This window comes from Wasmannia auropunctata, unplaced genomic scaffold (genome assembly GCF_000956235.1).
Source record: "Wasmannia auropunctata unplaced genomic scaffold, wasmannia.A_1.0 LD336078.1, whole genome shotgun sequence".
NCBI lineage: Eukaryota > Metazoa > Arthropoda > Insecta > Hymenoptera > Formicidae > Wasmannia > Wasmannia auropunctata.
In genome coordinates, this window is record NW_012026812.1 from 586,348 (window position 1) to 599,706 (window position 13,359).

Sequence of the window (13,359 nt, forward strand, 5' to 3'; positions counted from 1 at the left end):
TCTCCCGAGATCCCGATTTCCCGACGGTCGCGCCTCCTCCTCCGTCCTTAATCCGTCTTGGCACTGCGGCGAAAAAGCACTCGCGTTTCCTGCCGCACACTCGCCTCCCGCATCTCNCTTTTTTCCNCTACTCTCTCTCTCTCTCTCTCGTCTCTCTCTCTCTCTCTCTCTCTCTCTCTCTCTCTCTCTCTCTCTCTCTCTCTCTCTCTCTCTCTCTCTCTCTCTCTCTCTCTCTCTCTCTTCACTTTTACCCCGTATCCTCCATAGCCTTTCCCTTTTGCGCTGGATATCCGGGGCTACTTTTACCTCTCTCCAATGGCAGTACAGATAAACCATAGTTTAAAATTATTAAAAAATGGGAATCTTTCTTTTACTATACCGCGGCCGCTTGCCTTGCAGCTGACACCTTGCCTTTGACCCTTCGAAATACCATTAAATCAACCCGCGCGTTATATAGGAAACAAAAACCTGTCAATACGGTTGGTTAGAAAAATTAATTCGTTAATTAAATTATTAATTACAAAAGCAACAATAAAGTATCTCATCAATCCCTGCCATCTCCTCTCGCAAAAGTACGAAGTGCTGAGAAGAATGCACCAGTTAAGATATATCATATCTTTTTCTTCTTTTGGTTTGAAAAAGATTAATTTTAAAATTCAATTTTATTCAGTATTATATTCTATGTAATATTCAACTCAACGTAACATTCAATTCACTTTAATGCAAAGGTGCACAGGTAGTTACAAGAGATTTTCGCTCCGTCCTTGAAACTCGCCAAAATTCTGATCGTACATCTTCAATAATACTATCCTGCTTTTCCAGATCCTCGAACAATCCCCATTCTCGCGTCCCTCGCTAACCCATCGGACGTGATACAATCATTATTTTTTTCTTTTTATATAGATACTAGTTTTATCCGCAACGAACAATATCATTTTATTTAATGCTATGTAAACCCACACAGCATGAAATGTTTTAGAAATATTTTCAAAATAATTTATTGCACCTTGCCTTCGGCCCACACGAAGTTACGCAAATTAAGTAGACCGACTGCATTTGCACACTAACGCTTTTCATGCACCGCAGGCCTTAGACACGCACGTATATACGCCACGCGTACGTACACGCACGCACTCTCATACGATGGACATATACAAGTTATACCGTTACAGGTAAATATCTCTCGCAAACATTAACTATTCTGATTTAAAGAAAGAAAATTATGAAATTTCTTGCCCTTTCCTAAGGACTATCCGAACCCGAAAAGGAGGTCGCAAGAAGGCTCTAAGGCGGCTCCGAAAGGATCTCTATCAGGCCGGGGAGTCTGACCCTTCAGTTTTTGACGCCGTGCCTTTCCAAGACGCCTCCGACTCGAAGCCCCATCATCCGAACCTTTCGCCTTGGAACAGCGTCCATCGCAGGATCTTCCTCCTCCTCGGAGTCCTCCTCGGAGTCCTCCAGCGGCACCCCGCGTCATTCCACGTGCCATTATGCCTCCATGCATCACCCCGCAGAGGCTTTCGACTGATGGTCCCTTCGAAAGGGGAACAGTCCGGGCACCAGTTAGTGGCCAGACAGGCACCCCCGCGTCGTGACCCTCTGTGCAAGGAACTACCCCCAAGTCCGTGAATCATAAAGAATAAGAGGTGTAAAATAACTATTACACTCATCAATAAAAATTAAAAACGATAAATTCATCTCGTCATTTCCTCCTTACCATCCCATCCCGCATGGCACGAAATGATGAGTAGGGTGCACAAGTTAAAGATTACATTTTTCCTTTTTTTTAAAACAGCTTATCCAACCAAAGTTAGATCCTTTTAATATTATATTTAGTACAACAGTCAATTCATTTGATACAAAAGTGCACAGGCAGTTGCATAGATTTCCGCTCGGCCCTGAGACTCGCTAATTCTGATCGTGCCCCTCCAAAAGTATAATACTCCTTTAAATCCTCATCACTTCTTCCAAGAACGATCCCACCCTTGCGTCCTTCACGAATCGCCGTACGTGATAAATCAGTTAACAAAATTATTATTATTTCTATGTATAACGCTTATATTAGCCTAAATATATCTTTGTTTAAATGCTGCGATTTTTTGAATAAACATATTGTTTAAATAAAATATTATTTAATACTTTGACTAGTGAATTCCTGTTGTAATACTTAATTCATGATCAATAGGAAAATATCTCTGATATGTCGAGAGCTGCATTATATGAACCATAATTAATATGAGACCTATACCAAAACGCCGCGCCGTCAACAAACTGATTTTGATTTTAACTATAGAAGGCTCAAACTATAAAGATCATATTTATAAAATATTAAAGTTAAATAAAAAATAAACCATACCAAAGAATAATTAAATATAAGAAATAAAAATTATATGTTATATAAATTATATACTTTATACTATTAAATACTTTATATGTAATTTTAGATTGAATAAAAATAAAATTTTTACTCTAAAATAATAAAACTCTTTGAGAGTGAAACAAATAGATATAAGTGAAACAGATAGAATGAAACAAATAGATATAAGTAGAAAAATTAAAAGATAAATAATTTTGTTTTTAATGAATATAACGCATTATTTTAATAATAGTTTGTTGTTTTTCTTTTAATATATAAGTATTTAATAAAATCATTCTTAATTGAATAATTAAAACCACCATTCATAAATGGACGGAACTCTTGCTATATACTTTCTAAATTTTCTGGAGCAAATCTCACTCCAATAGATTGAAAATACTACCACTCGGTCACTTGAATGGAAGTATTTTCATTCTTTTGGAGTGAGATTCAAAAGAGTGAAAAGTCTCACTTCAGAAAATTTAGAGAATACAATTCAACACCCAAATATAGGTAGCATATTAGTTAAAGTGATATATAGAACATTTATTATTTAAATATAATATATTTTCGCAAATAATATTTATTTGAGATTATGTTAAAATCTTTTTTAATTACAATTATATTAAAAGTTTATTTCTTATTCTCAAATAAAGTTCCTTTTTTCTTTGTTTGTTACTTATGAATTTTAACTTGCAGAATATTTCAGGTGGATAGATTTGTAACTTTTTATAAGATTTATGTTGACTTCTAATTACGTGACATGCAATATATTATTGCAATATTGTGACGTCTGTTAACAATATCGTAGACTTGAGTGATATAGTAATCGATAAAAGTATATCAACCGGAAATTATGAGATTATATACTTACAATTAGATAAATGAACAATTCCAATATGATAAATGAAAAATTCCAATTCTTTTAAGAAAAGTATGACGGTGACAAAAATGAATTTAATTAAAACTGTCTTCTAAACTATTATCAATTAATAAGTGCATAAACTATAAATAACGATGTTTTATCGTGCGATACCGAATTGAGAAAAATTCAGAAAAGCGATACAAGCACTGATTTATATCTTCATTGCAACTATTTTAAGAGTATATATAAACCTATGAATGCCTACATACATACATTTGCTTCAGATGCAGGCAACAAATCAAGAATCAAAGATGCAGGCGTTCGCTAGTCTTATACTACTCGCTCTGGCATGCGCCACTGAAGGTATGTACAAATTTATAATAAATTATACATATTTTAACATAATAAGGAAAGAATGAAAGAGATAAACGTTTTTTTTTCTAAATGCACGAAACAATTAATTTCCAATAAACTTCTTAATAATAATTTAAGTTTTCATTAATATGATATTTATGGTTTCTGTAAATATTGCAACATATATTTATTACATATATTGTTCTAAAAAGAATTAATTTATATATAAAACACATATACTATTTCTTACCTGTTTTCAACCATTAACTTTAAATATAATTTCAATAAATTTGCTAATTAATTATATAAAGGAATCTAGGAGAATACATATCCTCTATTTTCATTTTTAACTCTAGCATTCTTTAAATACATGTATTTTAATGTTAGACATTAATGAAGAATAAGATCTTTGATAAAAACAAAAATGTTTTATTCGAAATAAAACTTTATTCTAAATATAACTTTTCTGAACAGGACATTTAATCGTAAGTCGATGCGAAATTTAATTGTTATCGTTAAAAATTGTTTATATATAGTAATGTACCTTTTTATTTTACACTGACATTAACATAATTTATTTTTGTCAATAAGGTGCTCCATCTCCTCATATCGTCGGCGGTAACGATGCTCCCATCGGCAAATATCCATATCAAATATCATTAAGATATAATAATGGCTCGCACATATGCGGTGGATCTATCCTTGATAAAGTTAACATATTAACCGCAGCACATTGTGTCATCGGGTAAGTTAGACATTCTAAATCTACATGTATTAATATGTATATTATTAGTGGACAGAATTTAATTTTAAAACTAGTCTTTTTTTAACGCGTCAAATAGACAATATCAGTAAGCAAAGTAACTTTTTATGATTAATTATAACCATTAAATACTTTATTGTCTGTTTTACAATAAAAATATGTTTTTTTAAATAAAAATATAAATTTTTATTTTAAGAGTGTTCCATAATTAATGCCCTTATTCTATTTCTGGTGTATTCTACTGATATTTTATTTATATTTTATTTATATATTAGTTTAAACACTTGACACCAAGCCAATACCATGTCTCCTGATTTAAAAAATTTATAGCAAACATTTTCAAAATCTGTTTTCAACAGTTTAGCTATCTATACTTATATATGTATTTATGTGTGTGTGCTTTCTTTACTAGAATGGAAAATGAGCTGAATAATCTAAAGGTTCATGCCGGTACAAACTCTTTGGATAAATCAGGAGATGTCTATGAGATTGAAAGTTTTAGCAAAGCAGACTACGACGACATTTCACTCATTAATGACATTGCTGTGATTCATCTTAAATATCCTATCGCGTACAACACAACATTTGTCATGCCGATAAATCTTGCGACATCCGATAAAGACCTTGAAGGCAAGCCGTGCACATTAACCGGATGGGGAAGTACACGGGTAATATCGAACTCGTAATACGAGTAGTTTTTTTATTTACACGTATCCAAGAATTGAGATATTCTTTTCTTGAAGAAATTATTTTTTTTTCCACAATAACAAGTTAGAATTAAGTAACAAAACAGAGAACATTTTGATAATAATTATTTGCTGTTATTCGTCATTTGCTCCGATTCAACAGTATATTACAATACATTTATTCTTTTTAGTTTGGTGGAAATTGTTCTAATAACTTACAAGAAATCAAGTTGAAAGTTTATCCGCAGAAAGACTGTAAAGCAGTACAACGAAAAGTGATAGATAGTCACATCTGCACTTTGACTAAGGAAGGAGAAGGAGCATGCGACGTAAGTTGTCAATCATTAATATTATAAATATTATATAAAATATTAAGTAAATTGCTTATTATTGCAAATTATTATAATTATTGTTAAGATTATTTTAATGCTAAAGCAAAAACGTAATTGACATATAATTACAAATTTAATACTATAACATTTTTTGTATTATGAATAAAAACATATAATATATTAGTATATATTATTAATTTATTGTATCATTATAAATTATTTTTAGTGTTATACAAAATATATACCATACATATATCTATATATCAATATAGGTGTTATATATATATATAAATATTTATACGCCTATATTGATATATAGATATATGTATATTGTATATATTCACTAAAAGAGAATTATAATGATATAAAAAATTAATAATATACAAATATATTATATGTTTTTATTTATAATACAAAAAATATTATAGTATTAAATTTGTAATTATATATAAATTAAGCTTTTGCTTTAACATTAAAATGATTATAACAATAATCATAATAATTTGCAATAATAAGCAATTTATTATAATTGTATGTAATATTTTATTATTAAATGCATCTTCATTTCAGGGTGATTCTGGTGGACCGTTGGTGGCCAATGGAGTCCAAATTGGAATCGTTTCCTTCGGTAATCCTTGCGCACTTGGATACCCAGACATTTACACAAGAGTGACCAGTTTCACATCTTGGATCGCTAAGAATATGAAGGAATAGAAAATATTATTTACTTATTACAACACGATTAATGTTACAAGATTTAGAATTCAATTAATAACATTATTTAAACATACATACATTATTTTAGTGAAATATTTTTCCCCTATAAGTTAAATAAACTGTCCATTTTCAACAGTGATCTGTGTTTTATTCACGTTGACGATATTATTTTATTTAAGTTATGTAAAATTTATAAATTTATAAAATGTTATCATAAACGTGTTTAATAAATTCAGTATAGAAAAAATCTTTTAAAATATAAATAAAAAAATTTGATAGAGAAGAGAATAAAAATAGATGATTTTATTATAAAGTTAAAAAAACATTAAAGTTTATGATGCATAAAATTAAATATTCACAGATAAATTTTGCGATTAATTGTCTTATAATTAAATAAGATTCCAAACTATATCTGTGATTAAAATAACACTTATGTATAACATTTATGTACGTTCTAAAAATTGTTATTTAATCAAAGTTATTTAATATTTAAAAACTTATTTTTACATATCAACATGCGCATAATATCGCGTACATATTAAATGTTTGTCTATATAGGTATACGTGTATATAATTTTTTAAAATATTATGTTTTTAAGTACTATTCCCATCCTTTATATTTTCAAAAATTTAAATTTATTGTAAATTGCACTTGAAATTTTTATTTAGAACATTTTTTCATATCTTTAACGATTTAGATGATATTCATTTAGGAAGAAAAAGCTTATGTTTTTAAAGCGAGAGTTTCATCGTCTCATCAATAAAAACGTATTTACACAAAAAATTGTGTCTCTTATTTTGTCTATATTTTAATACATATATTCAAAGTGTATTAAAATTATAGGGGAACACTCAGTGTGTTCTCTTGTAAGAAAAGTTATGACAGTAAAAAATGTGAAACCATCACATTTATCAATTAATAAGAACTGTAAAATATAGATAATAATATTTTATAGTGCAATTAAAATTATAGGGGAACACTTGGTGTGTCTTCTTGTAAGAGAAGTTATGACAGTGAAAAATGTGAAAGTATCACTTTTATCAATTAATAAGAGCTGTAAAATATAGGTAATAATATTTTATAGTGCGATTAAAATTATAGGGGAACACCTGATGTGTCCTCTTGTAAGAGAAGTATATGACAGTGAAAAATGTGAACCTATCACTTTTATCAATTAATAGGAACTGTAAAATATAGATAACAATACTTTATACCACGTTGCGAAACCACGTGCGATACCACGTTGAGAAAAATTCAGAAAAGCATTATAATCACGTGATAATATCTTTCTTGCAATTACTTCAGAAACATATATAAAGCTACGAATAAATCTATTCGCTTCAGTCCCAGGCAAGAAATTTATAATCAAAGATGCGTGCGTTCACTTGTCTTGTATTTGCCATTGTCCTCATATACGTCACTGAAGGTATTTATCAATTATTATAAATATTTTACTTTTCAATAAATTTGTAATTTTCTCGAATAGCTCTTTTAAACATAAAATTAACACAATATTTGTGATTTTATAATTATTGTTGTTAAAAGTGTGTATAGGACTTTCCAATAAGAGACGCATATTGACACAAAAGTCATTCTGTCTTTCGACATTTAGTGAAAGACAAAGAATGATTTCTGTGTCGACATGTGAATGGGCGGCGACTTTTGTGAGGTTTGTGTGGAGTACTTCACACAACAGAATTTATGTGTGGAATTCCACACGTTTCCACAATTTTTTGAAAATAATTAAAAGACATCCGAAAATTAACTATAACATCTCTCGAAAACGTTGTTACGATTCTTCGAAAAAATAAAGCCGAGGTCTCAGAGTATAAAACTAATTCAAATATTATTAACAGTACCGGTGACGACGTGTACTGCAGAACGTTCTTTTTTTGTCTTGAGAAGATTGAAAACATATTTGCGTTCTACAGCAAGGTCAGTTAAATTCAATAGCTATATTGCATGTGCACTCCGATATTGCTGAGACTTTGAATATTGATGCACAATGGATAAATTCATTATAAAAATAATATTCGGTGTTTCACGTTTGCTCTAAAATACTCTAAGTGTTTCAACAAGTTAAACAAAAATATTTATAAGAATTTATTGATAGAAAAATTTCATCGTTCATTATTCTCTTGGTCTTGATATCAAAGTCTACATAATATAAAAAAGTCTATAAAAATCTATATAAAGAGGTCTATAAAGAGATTTACTTTCCCCTCGGTGACCAATTTCACACAAATAGTGCAGTAGTTTAGCAAATCGACAAGTCGCTGCCTTGGATTGGTCTCTTGCTGTAAAGCTCATATTATATATAAAATAATGTATATTATTTGGCGCCTGTAATTAATATTAATTAATTTTTGTATATAATTAAGGAGCTCCATCTCCTTATATCATTGGCGGTGATAAAGTTCCCATCGGCAAATTTCCGTATCAAGTGTCACTGAAATCAAACGGCTCGCACGCATGCGGTGGATCTATCATTGACAGTTTGAATGTATTAACTTCAGCATACTGTGTTGTCAGGTATGTGCAAACATCCTTAATTTATATTAATACATTATTATTGGAATCTAATTAAAAAACTATAAGTCTTTTAACACATTAAACGGATGAAGTATATAGCCAATAAGAAAATTGCCGGTAGTATAACAACGGCTTGACAGCATAGCATATTTATTTAGATATTGTAACATTCTCACCGATCTCGCGTTTTGTCGTTTTGTTAGATTACATAGGCAAGGTCTGCTTATATAATCTAACAGTAAACTATTACCGGCAGAAACCATAACAAAATTATTTCGTAAATATATAAATGGAATACATTTTTTTAAATATTTTCAAATAGTCACAAAGTAACAGATTCTGTTTAATTTTTGCAGTCAATGTGTTAGCATGGATTCTGTTACATTTCTACTTGGTTTCTATACACCAAAATATATAGCAGCACTTTTGAAATCTGATTTGAGTTCTTATATACTTTTTTATCGTTAGATTGCAGTGTTCACTGGATATCGTAAAGGTCCATGTCGGCACAAACTTTTTGAGCATACCAGGATTTGTTTATGACGTATCCAGTATTACCGTCCACCAAAATTATGACGATTATTTACTCGTTAATGATATTGCCATGATTCACCTTAAAAATCCTATTAGATTTAACAAGCTAGTAAAGCCAATTAAACTTCCGACGAAAACATCTAATTTTGAAAATTTTGAAGGCCAGTCATGCACATTATCCGGATGGGGATCTACAGCGGTAATATCAAACTTGTGATACAGAAATTTTCCAGTTATACATAAGAAGAATCAATTAAAAAATGAGACACTCTTTTAGAGAAAATTTATTATCTTCTCTTTATATGTAATAACAAAATTAGAAGTAATAAGTCGGAAAATATTTTGATAATAATCATTCGCTCTTATTTATTTATTTTGATTTTTAACATGACGATATAATTATCCTTTTTAGTTTAATAATCCAAAAAATGTGTCAAACAACTTGCAAGAAATTAAGGGAGTAGTTTATTCGCAGAAAGAGTGCGCGAAAAAACATTGGAATTTGATAGATAGCCATATCTGCATTTCATTGTCAAAAAATAACACAGGACCATGTTACGTAAGTCATCTAATATTAATATCATAAAACAAATTGACACACACACACACACACATATTTGATACAATATCAAAAGAATTCAGTATATAACATTAATATTTTAATATTAATCTTTATTTTAGGGCGATTATGGTGGTCCTTTGGTGGCCAATGGAACTCAAATTGGAATCGTTTCCTTTGAACATCCTTGCGCGGGAGATAGTCCGGATATTTACACAAGAGTGTCCAGTTTCCTATCTTGGATCGCTACGAATTTGGAGAATTAAAATGAAAAATACCTATCACTTACTTTATTTATTAAAATCTATATGGGATCTTATGTGGTTTATAATTTAATCAATTGTATAGCATAGTATAGCATAGTATAGTATAGTTTGAGCAAAATTATTTCTGCAAATTATATGCTTCTTCTATCAGTTAAATAAATTGTCAATGCCAATAGCAAAATGAAAACAAATTGTTATTATTTTATATAGAAACTTTTCAACAATGATTGTGGTTTTATCCGCAATGAACAATATCATTGTTTAACCGAAACAATAATAAACATTGTTTCGGTAATCTCTATATGACAGACATATTGCGGGATATCTACATCAATATGTACTATTAACTAAAGTACACGAGACACAAGAATCATCATAATATGCACTGCAGTATGTTGCAGTATGTGTATTTCGAATATTCTGAGAATTTACGTAATATACATTAATTTATGATGTCCCGCAGAATGTTTTTAGAATTAACGTATGCTGTAGGAATTAAACTATCACTTTTAGCTATGCAATTATTAAGAGCTGTAAAATATAGATAACAACACTTTATCATGCGATATCACATTGAGGAAACTTCAGAAAAGCGTCATAAACGTAATTTATAGCTTTCTTGCAATTGCTTCAGAAATATATATAAAGTTATAAATGAGTCTATTCGTTTTAGTCCCAGACAAGAAATTTGTAATCAAAGATGCATGCGTTTACTTATCTTATACTTGCCATTCTTGTATACGCCACTGCAGGTATTTACAAGTTATAAATACTTTCTTCTAAATAAATTTGCAATTTTTTCGAATAGCTCACTTAGACATAAAATCGATTCAATTGTTGTTCTTAAAAGAGTATATAGAGTATACTGTATATTCTAATAAGAAACACATATTGATACAGGAATCATTCTATTTTTGTTTGACGATTTAGGGAAAGACAAAGATAAAATGATTCTTATGTCGACATGCGTCTCTTAATTGCTAAAAAGCTCTCATTATAGTATCACGTATATTATTTGGCGCCTGTAATTAATATTAATTAATTTTTATATTAATTTTGTATATAATTAAGGAGCTCCATCTCCTTATATCATTGGCGGTGATAAGGTTACCATCGGCAAATTGCCATATCAAGTGTCACTGAGATTAAACAACTCCCACATATGCGGTGGATCTATCATTGACAGTCTTAACATATTAACTGCAGCATATTGTGTTGTCGGGTATGTCAAACATCCTTAATTTATATCAATACATTATTATTAAAATTTAATTGTAAAACTGTAAGTCTTTAACACGTTAAACGGATGAAGGTATGTCCAGTAAGAAAATTGTCAACAGTATGACAATGGATTGACAGCACAGCATATTTAGATATTGTAACATTATCGTAACAATCGATGTACACATTAATCTCGCGTTTTACTAGATTTATATAGGCCAGAGCCTATTTATATAAATATATAATAAGCTATTATCCGCGGCAGAAATCGTATAAAAATCTATAATTTCGTAAATAGGTATTTAAATGAAATACAACATTTATTATTTTTAAATAGTTATATGAAACAGCAGCAGATTCTGTTTAATTTTTGCAATCAATGTGCTTATTGTGTTAGCATGGATTGTGTTACATTTCTACGTGGTTTTTATGTACCAAAATATATACAGACACTTTCAAAATCTAATTTGAGTTCTTATATATTTTTTTATCGTTAGATTGCAGTGTTCATTGGATAAACTAAAGGTCCATGTCGGTACAAATTTTTTGAACGTATCAGGATTTGTTTATGACGTATCCAGTATTACCGTCCACCAAAATTATGACGACTATTTACTCATTAATGACATTGCATTGATTCACCTTAAAAATCCTATCAGATTCAATAAGCTAGTGAAGTCAATTAATCTTCCGTCATACGTTGGAGATCCCGAGGACCAGTATTGCACATTGTCCGGATGGGGAGCTACAGGGGTAATATCAAACTTGTGATGCAGATTTTCTAGTTATACATATATAAATATAAGAATAGGACACTCTTTTAAAGAAAATTTATTACTTTCTGTTTATATGTAATAACAAGAATTAAAAGTAATAATTAGTGAAAAGATATATATAGACAATAGCGAATAATTATATTTTGATAATATAATTATTCGCCATTGTTATTTGCTTTGATTCTTAACATGACGATGCAATCCTTATCTTTTTTAGTTTCATTCTCCAAGCAATATGTCAAATAACCTGCAAGAAATTACGGGAAAAGTTTATTCGCAAAAAAAGTGCGCGGAAGAACATTGGCATTTGATGGATAGCCATATATGCATTTTATTGTCAAAATATAACGCAGAAACATGTTACGTAAGTCATTGACTGTTAATATCGTAAAACAAATTGACACACACACATACACTAACATATGTTTAACACACTATTAAAAGACTATAATTAATAATATAAATTATATTTATAACACAATGATTAAAATGATTATAATATTAAAAGCACGTATAATTATATGCCAATTCAACTTTGGGCTTAATACAAATCGATAATAGGTATATACATATATATAAATATATACCTATATATATCTTTACTATATCTTTAAAATATAAATATAAATATAAAAATTATAATATTAAATTTTAATACTAAAATATAATTATAAGTTGGTTAAATTTTTACATAAAAATTATTGCAAATTATTATTATAATAATGATTTGCAGTAATAACAACAATTTATTACTGCTGTGTGTATATAACATTATTATTTTAATATCAATCTTTGTTTCAGGGTGATTATGGTGGACCTTTGGTACTCAATGGAACTCAAATTGGAATAATTTCCTTTAAATCCCCTTGCGGGGGTGATAATCCAAATATTTACACAAGAGTGAGAAGTTTCACATCTTGGATCTATACAAATTTGGAGAGATAAAAGATATTTATTTCATTTATTAAAATTCTATGGGATTTTACGTAATTGACAATTTAATTAATAGTATAGTTTGATCAAAATTATTTTTGCGAAATATATGCTTTTTCTGTTAGTTAAATTAATTGTCAATGCAAATAATAAAATAAAAACAAATTAATCATTATTTTTTATATATTTAAAGACAATGGTTGTTGTTTTATTCACAATAAACAATATCATTTTATTTATGCTATGATAATCAATAAAGAATTTAATTTAAAACAATCCTTTAAAATAAAAGTAAAAAGAAATTATAATATATTAATCTGGCTCATATAATTACAAATTAAGAAGTATCCAAAGAAGGGCAAGTGAGCCTTGCACGAAATTAGTGCTAAAATTACATATATTTAAACAATAATCATTGTCACCCAAACGTTTCGGCTCCGCATTGAGCCTGTCTCTTATACACA

At 29.3% G+C, this 13,359-nt stretch overlaps 2 protein-coding genes across 2 annotated transcripts; both read left to right on the top strand.

Annotated features, from left to right (window-relative positions):
- Positions 1-3,455: 3,455 nt before the first annotated feature.
- On the top strand, positions 3,456-10,152 carry LOC105449080 (acrosin-like). Its single transcript, XM_011688075.1, has 9 exons — positions 3,456-3,584; positions 4,167-4,320; positions 4,751-5,006; positions 5,216-5,353; positions 5,927-6,068; positions 8,459-8,606; positions 9,075-9,339; positions 9,553-9,699; positions 9,822-10,152. Exons 1-9 carry the CDS (start codon positions 3,479-3,481, stop codon positions 9,963-9,965), a joined length of 1,500 nt encoding a protein of 499 aa, XP_011686377.1. The 5' UTR covers positions 3,456-3,478; the 3' UTR covers positions 9,966-10,152.
- Positions 10,153-10,607: 455 nt separating this feature from the next.
- LOC105448752 (chymotrypsin-1-like) lies at positions 10,608-12,947 on the top strand. The gene is made up of 5 exons (XM_011687493.1): positions 10,608-10,717; positions 11,037-11,187; positions 11,684-11,939; positions 12,180-12,326; positions 12,764-12,947. Exons 1-5 carry the CDS (start codon positions 10,666-10,668, stop codon positions 12,905-12,907), a joined length of 750 nt encoding a protein of 249 aa, XP_011685795.1. The 5' UTR covers positions 10,608-10,665; the 3' UTR covers positions 12,908-12,947.
- The last annotated feature ends 412 nt before the right edge of the window (positions 12,948-13,359 follow it).

Bases quoted from the DNA above. Each gene is read 5' to 3' on its own strand.
- LOC105448752 (XM_011687493.1), top strand. From the start codon at position 10,666: ATGCATGCGTTTACTTATCTTATACTTGCCATTCTTGTATACGCCACT. The intron at 11,940-12,179 runs GTAATATCAAAC...TATCTTTTTTAG, and splicing joins CCGGATGGGGAGCTACAGGG to TTTCATTCTCCAAGCAATAT. The intron at 12,327-12,763 runs GTAAGTCATTGA...TCTTTGTTTCAG, and splicing joins ATAACGCAGAAACATGTTAC to GGTGATTATGGTGGACCTTT.
- LOC105449080 (XM_011688075.1), top strand. From the start codon at position 3,479: ATGCCTACATACATACATTTGCTTCAGATGCAGGCAACAAATCAAGAA. The intron at 3,585-4,166 runs GTATGTACAAAT...TTTGTCAATAAG, and splicing joins TCTGGCATGCGCCACTGAAG to GTGCTCCATCTCCTCATATC. The intron at 5,007-5,215 runs GTAATATCGAAC...TATTCTTTTTAG, and splicing joins CCGGATGGGGAAGTACACGG to TTTGGTGGAAATTGTTCTAA.